We start from the raw sequence: 13,229 nt of genomic DNA, 5'->3' as shown, positions 1-13,229 counted from the left end.
CAGATTTATACAGCCACCACTAGAGGGAGCTCACTACATACAGATTTATACAGCCACCAATAGAGGGAGCTCGCTACTTACAGATTTATACAGCCACCACTAGGAGGAGCTCACTACATACAGATTTATACAGTCACCACTAGGGAGAGCTCACTACATACAGATTTATACAGCCACCACTAGAGGGAGCTCTCTACATACAGATTTATACAGCCACCACTAGAGGGAGATCACTACATACAGATTTATACAGCCACCACTAGAGGGAGATCACTACATACAGATTTATACAGTCACCACTAGGGGGAGCTCACTACATACAGATTTATACAGCCACCACTAGAGGGAGCTCACTACATACAGATTTATACAGCCATCACTAGGGAGAGCTCACTACATACAGATTTATACAGCCACCACTAGAGGGGGCTCACTACATACAGATTTATACAGCCACCACTAGAGGGAGCTCACTACATACAGATTTATACAGCCACCACTAGAGGGAGATCACTACATACAGATTTATACAGCCACCACTAGAGGGAGCTCACTACATACAGATTTATACAGCCACCACTAGAGGGAGCTCACTACATACAGATTTATACAGCCACCACTAGGAGGAGCTCACTACATACAGATTTATACAGCCACCACTAGGAGGAGCTCACTACATACAGATTTATACATCCACCACTAGAGGGAGCTCACTACATACAGATTTATACAGCCACCACTAGAGGGAGCTCACTACATACAGATTTATACAGCCACCACTAGAGGGAGCTCACTACATACAGATTTATACAACCATCACTAGAGGGAGATCACTACTTACAGATTTATACAGTCACCACTAGAGGGAGCTCACTACATACAGATTTATACAGCCATCACTAGGGAGAGCTCACTACATACAGATTTATACAGTCACCACTAGAGGGAGTTCACTACATACAGATTTATACAGCCACCACTAGGAGGAGCTCACTACATACAGATTTATACAGCCACCACTAGAGGGGGCTCACTACATACAGATTTATACAGCCACCACTAGAGGGAGCTCACTACATACAGATTTATACAGCCACCACTAGAGGGAGATCACTACATACAGATTTATACAGCCACCACTAGAGGGAGCTCACTACATACTGATTTATACAGCCACCACTAGAGGGAGCTCACTACATACAGATTTATACAGCCACCACTAGGAGGAGCTCACTACATACAGATTTATACAGCCACCACTAGGAGGAGCTCACTACATACAGATTTATACATCCACCACTAGAGGGAGCTCACTACATACAGATTTATACAGCCACCACTAGAGGGAGCTCACTACATACAGATTTATACAGCCACCACTAGAGGGAGCTCACTACATACAGATTTATACAACCATCACTAGAGGGAGATCACTACATACAGATTTATACAGTCACCACTAGAGGGAGCTCACTACATACAGATTTATACAACCACCACTAGAGGGAGATCACTACATACAGATTTATACAGTCACCACTAGGAGGAGCTCACTACATACAGATTTATACAGCCACCACTAGGGGGAGCTCACTACATACAGATTTATACAGCCTCCACTAGAGGGAGCTCACTACATACAGATTTATACAGCCACCACTAGAGGGAGATCACTACATACAGATTTATACAGCCATCACTAGGAGAAGCTCACTACATACAGATTTATACAGTCACCACTAGGAGGAGGTAACTACATACAGATTTATACAGCCACCACTAGAGGGGGCTCGCTACATACAGATTTATACAGCCACCACTAGGGGGAGCTCACTACATATAGATTTATACAGCCACCACTAGGAGAAGCTCACTACATACAGATTTATACAGTCACCACTAGGGGGAGCTCACTACATACAGATTTATACAGTCACCACTAGGGGGAGCTCACTACATACAGATTTATACAGTCACCACTAGGGGGAGCTCACTACATACAGATTTATACAGTCACCACTAGGGGGAGCTCACTACATACAGATTTATACAGTCACCACTAGAGGGAGCTCACTACATACAGATTTATACAGTCACCACTAGGAGGAGGTAACTACATACAGATTTATACAGTCACCACTAGGGGGAGCTCACTACATACAGATTTATACCACCACCCGTAGGAGGAGCTCTCTACATACAGATTCATACAGTCACCACTAGGGGGAGCTCACTACATACAGATTTATACAGTCACCACTAGGAGGAGGTAACTACATACAGATTTATACAGCCACCACTAGAGGGGGCTCGCTACATACAGATTTATACAGCCACCACTAGGGGGAGCTCACTACATATAGATTTATACAGCCACCACTAGGAGAAGCTCACTACATACAGATTTATACAGTCACCACTAGGGGGAGCTCACTACATACAGATTTATACAGTCACCACTAGGGGGAGCTCACTACATACAGATTTATACAGTCACCACTAGGGGGAGCTCACTACATACAGATTTATACAGTCACCACTAGGGGGAGCTCACTACATACAGATTTATACAGTCACCACTAGAGGGAGCTCACTACATACAGATTTATACAGTCACCACTAGGAGGAGGTAACTACATACAGATTTATACAGTCACCACTAGGGGGAGCTCACTACATACAGATTTATACCACCACCCGTAGGAGGAGCTCTCTACATACAGATTCATACAGTCACCACTAGGAGGAGCTCACTACATAAAGATTTATACAGTCACCACTAGAGGGAGCTCACTACATACAGATTTATACAGTCACCACTAGGAGGAGGTAACTACATACAGATTTATACAGTCACCACTAGGGGGAGCTCACTACATACAGATTTATACCACCACCCGTAGGAGGAGCTCTCTACATACAGATTCATACAGTCACCACTAGGGGGAGCTCACTACATACAGATTTATACAGTCACCACTAGAGGGAGTTCACTACATACAGATTTATACAGCCACCACTAGGAGGAGCTCACTACATACAGATTTATACAGCCACCACTAGGGGGAGCGCACTACATACAGATTTATACAGTCACCACTAGATGGAGCTCACTGCATACAGATTTATACAGCCACCACTAGGAGGAGCTCACTACATACAGATTTATACAGCCACCACTAGAGGGAGTTCACTACATACAGATTTATACAGCTACCACTAGAGGGAGCTCACTACATACAGATTTATACAGCCACCACTAGGAGGAGCTCACTACATACAGATTTATACAGTCACCACTAGGGGGAGCTCACTACATACAGATTTATACAGTCAACACTAGAGGGAGCTCACTACATACAGATTTATACAGCCACCACTAGAGGGAGCTCACTACATACAGATTTATACAGCCATCACTAGGGGGAGCTCACTGCATACAGATTTATACAGCCACCACTAGGAGGAGCTCACTGCATATAGATTTATACAGCCACCACTAGAGGGAGTTCACTACATACAGATTTATACAGCCACCACTAGGAGGAGCTCACTACATACAGATTTATACAGCCACCACTAGGAGGAGCTCACTACATACAGATTTATACAGCCACCACTAGAGGGAGCTCACTACATACAGATTTATACAGCCACCACTAGAGGGAGCTCACTACATACAGATTTATACATCCACCACTAGAGAGAGCTCACTACATACAGATTTATACAGCCACCACTAGGAGGAGCTCACTACATACAGAGTAATACAGCCACCACTAGGAGGAGCTCACTACATACAGAGTAATACAGCTACCACTAGAGGGAGCTCACTACATACAGATTTATACAGCCATCACTAGGAGGAGCTCACTACATACAGATTTATACAGCCATCACTAGGGGGAGCTCACTACATACAGATTCATACAGTCACCACTAGAGGGAGCTCACTACATACAGATTTATACAGTCACCACTAGAGGGAGTTCACTACATACAGATTTATACAGCCACCACTAGAGGGAGTTCACTACATACAGATTTATACAGCCACCACTAGAGGGAGCTCACTACATACAGATTTATACAGCCACCACTAGAGGGGGCTCACTACATACAGATTTATACTGTCACCACTAGGAGGAGCTCACTACATACAGATTTATACAGTCACCACTAGAGGGGGCTCACTACATACAGATTTATACTGTCACCACTAGGAGGAGCTCACTACATACAGATTTATACAGTCACCACTAGAGGGGGCTCACTACATACAGATTTATACAGCCACCACTAGAGGGAGATCACTACATACAGATTTATACAGTCACCACTAGAGGGGGCTCACTACATACAGATTTATACTGTCACCACTAGGAGGAGCTCACTACATACAGATTTATACAGTCACCACTAGGGGGAGCTCACTACATACAGATATATACAGTCACCACTAGAGGGAGCTCACTACATACAGATTTATACAGTCACCACTAGGAGGAGCTCACTACATACAGATTTATACAGCCACCACTAGGAGGAGCTCACTACATACAGATTTATACAGTCACCACTAGGGGAAGCTCACTACATACAGATTTATACTGTCACCACTAGGAGGAGCTCACTACATTCAGATTTATACAGCCACCACTAGGGGGAGCGCACTACATACAGATTTATACAGCCACCACTAGAGGGAGCTCACTACATACAGATTTATACAGCCACCACTAGAGGGAGCTCACTACATACAGATTTATACAGCCACCACTAGAGGGAGCTCACCACATACAGATTTATACAGTCACCACTAGGGGGAGCTCACTACATACAGATTTATACTGTCACCACTAGGAGGAGCTCACTACATTCAGATTTATACAGCCACCACTAGGGGGAGCGCACTACATACAGATTTATACAGCCACCACTAGAGGGAGCTCACTACATACAGATATATACAGTCACCACTAGAGGGAGCTCACTACATACAGATTTATACAGTCACCACTAGGAGGAGCTCACTACATACAGATTTATACAGTCACCACTAGAGGGAGCTCACTACATACAGATATATACAGTCACCACTAGAGGGAGCTCACTACATACAGATTTATACAGCCACCACTAGGGGGAGCTCACTACATACAGATTTATACAGTCAACACTAGAGGGAGCTCACTACATACAGATTTATACAGTCATCACTAGGGGGAGGTCACTACATACAGATTTATACAGCCACCACTAGAGGGAGCTCACTACATACAGATTTATACAGCCATCACTAGGGGGAGCTCACTGCATACAGATTTATACAGCCATCACTAGAGGGAGCTCACTACATACAGATTTATACAGTCACCACTAGGGGGAGCTCACTACATACAGATTTATACAGTCACCACTAGGGGGAGCTCACTACATACAGATTTATACCACCACCCGTAGGAGGAGCTCTCTACATACAGATTCATACAGTCACCACTAGGGGGAGCTCACTACATACAGATTTATACAGTCACCACTAGAGGGAGTTCACTACATACAGATTTATACAGCCACCACTAGGAGGAGCTCACTACATACAGATTTATACAGCCACCACTAGGGGGAGCGCACTACATACAGATTTATACAGTCACCACTAGATGGAGCTCACTGCATACAGATTTATACAGCCACCACTAGGAGGAGCTCACTACATACAGATTTATACAGCCACCACTAGAGGGAGTTCACTACATACAGATTTATACAGCTACCACTAGAGGGAGCTCACTACATACAGATTTATACAGCCACCACTAGGAGGAGCTCACTACATACAGATTTATACAGTCACCACTAGGGGGAGCTCACTACATACAGATTTATACAGTCAACACTAGAGGGAGCTCACTACATACAGATTTATACAGCCACCACTAGAGGGAGCTCACTACATACAGATTTATACAGCCACCACTAGGAGGAGCTCACTGCATATAGATTTATACAGCCACCACTAGAGGGAGTTCACTACATACAGATTTATACAGCCACCACTAGGAGGAGCTCACTACATACAGATTTATACAGCCACCACTAGAGGGAGCTCACTACATACAGATTTATACAGCCACCACTAGGAGGAGCTCACTACATACAGAGTAATACAGCCACCACTAGGAGGAGCTCACTACATACAGAGTAATACAGCCACCACTAGGAGGAGCTCACTACATACAGAGTAATACAGCTACCACTAGAGGGAGCTCACTACATACAGATTTATACAGCCACCACTAGGGGGAGCTCACTACATACAGATTCATACAGTCACCACTAGAGGGAGCTCACTACATACAGATTTATACAGCCACCACTAGGAGGAGCTCACTACATACAGATTTATACAGTCACCACTAGAGGGAGTTCACTACATACAGATTTATACAGCCACCACTAGAGGGAGTTCACTACATACAGATTTATACAGCCACCACTAGAGGGAGATCACTACATACAGATTTATACAGCCACCACTAGGGGGAGCTCACTACATACAGATTTATACAGTCACCACTAGGGGGTGCTCACTATATACAGATTTATACAGTCACCACTAGAGGGGGCTCACTACATACAGATTTATACAGCCACCACTAGAGGGAGATCACTACATACAGATTTATACAGCCACCACTAGGGGGTGCTCACTATATACAGATTTATACAGTCACCACTAGAGGGGGCTCACTACATACAGATTTATACAGCCACCACTAGAGGGAGATCACTACATACAGATTTATACAGTCACCACTAGAGGGAGATCACTACATACAGATTTATACAGCCACCACTAGAGGGGGCTCACTACATACAGATTTATACTGTCACCACTAGGAGGAGCTCACTACATACAGATTTATACAGTCACCACTAGAGGGGGCTCACTACATACAGATTTATACAGCCACCACTAGAGGGAGATCACTACATACAGATTTATTCAGTCACCACTAGAGGGAGATCACTACATACAGATTTATACTGTCACCACTAGGAGGAGCTCACTACATACAGATTTATACAGTCACCACTAGGGGGAGCTCACTACATAGAGACATATACAGTCACCACTAGAGGGAGCTCACTACATACAGATTTATACAGTCACCACTAGGAGGAGCTCACTACATACAGATTTATACAGCCACCACTAGGAGGAGCTCACTACATACAGATTTATACAGTCACCACTAGGGGGAGCTCACTACATACAGATTTATACTGTCACCACTAGGAGGAGCTCACTACATTCAGATTTATACAGCCACCACTAGGGGGAGCGCACTACATACAGATTTATACAGCCACCACTAGAGGGAGCTCACTACATACAGATTTATACAGCCACCACTAGAGGGAGCTCACTACATACAGATTTATACAGCCACCACTAGAGGGAGCTCACCACATACAGATTTATACAGTCACCACTAGGGGGAGCTCACTACATACAGATTTATACTGTCACCACTAGGAGGAGCTCACTACATTCAGATTTATACAGCCACCACTAGGGGGAGCGCACTACATACAGATTTATACAGCCACCACTAGAGGGAGCTCACTACATACAGATTTATACAGCCACCACTAGAGGGAGCTCACTACATACAGATTTATACAGCCACCACTAGGGGGAGCGCACTACATACAGATTTATACAGCCACCACTAGGGGGAGCTCACTACATACAGATTTATACAGTCACCACTAGGAGGAGCTCACTACATACAGATTTATACAGTCACCACTAGAGGGAGTTCACTACATACAGATTTATACAGCCACCACTAGGAGGAGCTCACTACATACAGATTTATACAGCCACCACTAGAAGGGGCTCGCTACATACAGATTTATACAGTCACCACTAGAGGGAGCTCACTACATAGATTTATACAGTCACCACTAGAGGAAGCTCACCACATACAGATTTATACAGCCACCACTAGAGGGAGCTCACTACATAGATTTATACAGTCACCACTAGAGGGAGCTCACCACATACAGATTTATACAGTCACCACTAGAGGGAGTTCACTACATACAGATTTATACAGTCACCACTAGGAGGAGCTCACTACATACAGATTTATACAGTCACCACTAGAGGGAGTTCACTACATACAGATTTATACAGTCACCACTAGGAGGAGCTCACTACATACAGATTTATACATCCACCACTAGAAGGGGCTCACTACATACAGATTTATACAGCTACCACTAGGAGGAGCTCACTACATACAGATTTATACAGTCACCACTAGAGGGAGCTCACTACATAGATTTATACAGTCACCACTAGAGGGAGCTCACTACATACAGATTTATACAGTCACCACTAGGGGGAGGTAACTACATACAGATTTATACAGCCACCACTAGGAGGAGCTCACTACATACAGATTTATACAGTCACCAATAGAGGGAGCTCACTACATACAGATTTATACAGCCACCACTAGGAGGAGGTAACTACATACAGATTTATACAGCCACCACTAGGAGGAGCTCACTACATACAGATTTATACAGTCACCACTAGAGGGAGCTCACTACATACAGATTTATACAGCCACTACTAGAGGGAGCTCTCTACATACAGATTTATACAACCACCACTAGAGGGAGATCACTACATACAGATTTACACAGCCACCACTAGAGGGAGCTCACTACATACAGATTTATACAGCCACCACTAGAGGGAGCTCACTACATACAGATTTATATAGCAACCACTAGAGGGAGCTCACTACATACAGATTTATACAGCCATCACAAGGAGGAGCTCACTGCATACAGATTTATACTGTCACCACTAGGGGGAGCTCACTACATACAGATATATACAGTCACCACTAGAGGGAGCTCACTACATACAGATTTATACAGTCACCACTAGGAGCAGCTCACTACATACAGATTTATACAGTCACCACTAGGGGGAGCTCACTACATACAGATATATACAGTCACCACTAGAGGGAGCTCACTACATACAGATTTATACAGTCACCACTAGGAGGAGCTCACTACATACAGATTTATACAGTCACCACTAGAGGGAGCTCACTACATACAGATATATACAGTCACCACTAGAGGGAGCTCACTACATACAGATTTATACAGCCACCACTAGGGGGAGCTCACTACATACAGATTTATACAGTCAACACTAGAGGGAGCTCACTACATACAGATATATACAGTCACCACTAGAGGGAGCTCACTACATACAGATATATACAGTCACCACTAGAGGGAGCTCACTACATACAGATTTATACAGCCACCACTAGAGGGAGCTCACTACATACAGATTTATACAGTCAACACTAGAGGGAGCTCACTACATACAGATATATACAGTCACCACTAGAGGGAGCTCACTACATACAGATTTATACAGCCACCACTAGAGGGAGCTCACTACATACAGATTTATACAGTCAACACTAGAGGGAGCTCACTACATACAGATATATACAGTCACCACTAGAGGGAGCTCACTACATACAGATATATACAGTCACCACTAGAGGGAGCTCACTACATACAGATTTATACAGTCATCACTAGGGGGAGCTCACTACATACAGATTTATACAGCCACCACTAGAGGGAGCTCACTACATACAGATTTATACAGCCACCACTAGGGGGAGCTCACTACATACAGATTTATACAGTCACCACTAGATGGAGCTCACTGCATACAGATTTATACAGCCACCACTAGGAGGAGCTCACTACATACAGATTTATACAGCCATCACTAGGGGGAGCTCACTGCATACAGATTTATACAGCCATCACTAGAGGGAGCTCACTACATACAGATTTATACAGTCACCACTAGGGGGAGCTCACTACATACAGATTTATACCACCACCCGTAGGAGGAGCTCTCTACATACAGATTCATACAGTCACCACTAGGGGGAGCTCACTACATACAGATTTATACAGTCACCACTAGAGGGAGTTCACTACATACAGATTTATACAGCCACCACTAGGAGGAGCTCACTACATACAGATTTATACAGCCACCACTAGGGGGAGCGCACTACATACAGATTTATACAGTCACCACTAGATGGAGCTCACTGCATACAGATTTATACAGCCACCACTAGGAGGAGCTCACTACATACAGATTTATACAGCCACCACTAGAGGGAGTTCACTACATACAGATTTATACAGCTACCACTAGAGGGAGCTCACTACATACAGATTTATACAGCCACCACTAGGAGGAGCTCACTACATACAGATTTATACAGTCACCACTAGGGGGAGCTCACTACATACAGATTTATACAGCCACCACTAGGGGGAGCTCACTACATACAGATTTATACAGTCAACACTAGAGGGAGCTCACTACATACAGATTTATACAGCCATCACTAGGGGGAGCTCACTGCATACAGATTTATACAGCCACCACTAGGAGGAGCTCACTGCATATAGATTTATACAGCCACCACTAGAGGGAGTTCACTACATACAGATTTATACAGTCAACACTAGAGGGAGCTCACTACATACAGATTTATACAGCCACCACTAGAGGGAGCTCACTACATACAGATTTATACAGTCACCACTAGAGGGAGCTCACTACATACAGATTTATACAGCCACCACTAGAGGGAGATCACTACATACAGATTTATACAGCCACCACTAGAGGGAGCTCACTACATACAGATTTATACAGCCACCACTAGAGGGAGCTCACTACATACAGATTTATACAGCCACCACTAGAGGGAGCTCACTACATACAGATTTATACAGCCACCACTAGAGGGAGCTCACTACATACAGATTTATACAGTCAACACTAGAGGGAGCTCACTACATACAGATTTATACAGCCACCACTAGAGGGAGCTCACTACATACAGATTTATACAGCCATCACTAGGGGGAGCTCACTGCATACAGATTTATACAGCCACCACTAGGAGGAGCTCACTGCATATAGATTTATACAGCCACCACTAGAGGGAGTTCACTACATACAGATTTATACAGCCACCACTAGGAGGAGCTCACTACATACAGATTTATACAGCCACCACTAGAGGGAGCTCACTACATACAGATTTATACATCCACCACTAGAGGGAGATCACTACATACAGATTTATACAGCCACCACTAGAGGGAGCTCACTACATACAGATTTATACATCCACCACTAGAGGGGGCTCACTACATACAGATTTATACAGCCACCACTAGGAGGAGCTCACTACATACAGAGTAATACAGCCACCACTAGGAGGAGCTCACTACATACAGAGTAATACAGCTACCACTAGAGGGAGCTCACTACATACAGATTTATACAGCCACCACTAGGAGGAGCTCACTACATACAGAGTAATACAGCCACCACTAGGAGGAGCTCACTACATACAGAGTAATACAGCTACCACTAGAGGGAGCTCACTACATACAGATTTATACAGTCACCACTAGAGGGAGGTCACTATATACAGATTCATACAGTCACCACTAGAGGGAGCTCACTACATACAGATTTATACAGTCACCACTAGAGGGAGTTCACTACATACAGATTTATACAGCCACCACTAGGAGGAGCTCACTACATACAGATTTATACAGCCACCACTAGGAGGAGCTCACTACATACAGATTTATACAGCCACCACTAGAGGAAGCTCACTACATACAGATTTATACAGCCACCACTAGGAGGAGCTCACTACATACAGATTTATACAGCCACCACTAGAGGAAGCACACTGCATACAGATTTATACAGTCACCACTAGGAGGAGCTCACTACACACAGATTTATACAGTCACCACTAGGAGGAGCTCACTACACACAGATTTATACAGTCACCACTAGAGGGAGCTCAGTAAATACAGGTTTCTATATCTGACATTAATGGGACCTGTTGGGTGGTCCGGGCAGTATAATACAGGGCACCTGCACCCCGTCCCTGTTGATTGACAGGTCTCCTTCTCTGACTCCTGTGTCTTCAGCGGATGACATGGGGTTGGGGAAGACTCTCACCATGATCGCCCTCATTCTGGCCCAGAACCAGCGGCAGAAGTCTGAGAAGGAAGAGGAGAAGCAGTTGGAGTCCTGGATCTCTAAGACGGGTAATGATGGGGTTTCAGCCTCAAGTAGCCGGTGATGCCCCCTCCTTGTCTATAGCGGGGACCGTGGTCACATGACCCTGTACACGGCGGTCACGCAGTTCTCCTGTTCTGTTCCCAGATTGCACTCTGACTGTCTCCCGGGGGACTCTCGTCATTTGCCCGGCGTCCCTCGTTCATCATTGGAAGAAGGAAGTAGAGAAGAGAGTGAGTGACGGGCGTCTGCGGGTGTGCTTGTATCACGGTGCGAGCCGGGAGAAGGACAGTAAGACGTGAGTTACACACTGACCTAACCTGTGCACCTGGGGCTGCTGGGTGTGTGCCGCCGGGGGTCCTGGGCCACCGGAGGGTACAGCGCTGCTGGGTGTGTGCCGCCGGGGGTCCTGGGCCACCGGAGGGTACAGCGCTGCTGGGTGTGTGCCGCCGGGGGTCCTGGGCCACCGGAGGGTACAGCGCTGCTGGGTGTGTGCCGCCGGGGGGTCCTGTACTGCCGGAGGGTACAGCGCTGCTGGGTGTGTGCCGCCGGGGGGTCCTGTACCGCCGGAGGGTACAGCGCTGCTGGGTGTGTGCCGCCGGGGGTCCTGTACTGCCGGAGGGTACAGCGCTGCTGGGTGTGTGCCGCCGGGGGTCCTGTACTGCCGGAGGGTACAGCGCTGCTGGGTGTGTGCCGCCGGGGGTCCTGTACTGCCGGAGGGTACAGCGCTGCTGGGAGGGTCCTGCTCCGCTGTGGGGGCCGGTCACTGGCATCGATGCCTTCATGCCGGATCTGCCTGCACATGACATTCACTCTGCAGTGCGCAGTCATGTAAACATGAAATATAAACTGCATTACCACTCTGGATAATAAGGAAAAAATGGAGACGCTTAGCAGCTAATTCATGCAGCCAACGACCGGGCGCCTGTAGATGGCAGAGATCCCCCGCGCCCGCCTGTAGATGGCAGAGATCCCCCGCGCCCGCCTGTAGATGGCGGAGATCCCCCGCGCCGGACTGTAGATG

The 13,229-nt window shown here is 45.7% G+C and overlaps 1 protein-coding gene across 3 annotated transcripts in view; it reads left to right on the top strand.

Annotated features, from left to right (window-relative positions):
- The window catches only part of TTF2 (transcription termination factor 2), a 211,803-nt gene that overhangs the window by 155,646 nt on the left and 42,928 nt on the right, over positions 1-13,229 (top strand). For all 3 annotated transcript variants that reach the window (XM_073668754.1, XM_073668750.1, XM_073668751.1), the window contains 2 exons: positions 12,115-12,234; positions 12,353-12,503. In XM_073668754.1, coding sequence (XP_073524855.1) covers positions 12,115-12,234; positions 12,353-12,503 — 271 coding nt within the window. The remainder of the gene's footprint in view (positions 1-12,114; positions 12,235-12,352; positions 12,504-13,229) is intronic.

Source organism: Phyllobates terribilis, unplaced genomic scaffold (assembly GCF_046119375.1).
Source record: "Phyllobates terribilis strain yellow unplaced genomic scaffold, ASM4611937v1 Scaffold_2__4_contigs__length_985480577, whole genome shotgun sequence".
Lineage (NCBI taxonomy): Eukaryota > Metazoa > Chordata > Amphibia > Anura > Dendrobatidae > Phyllobates > Phyllobates terribilis.
The sequence above is the reverse complement of the archived record's forward strand: the minus strand, read 5'-3'. Positions and strand labels throughout refer to the sequence as shown.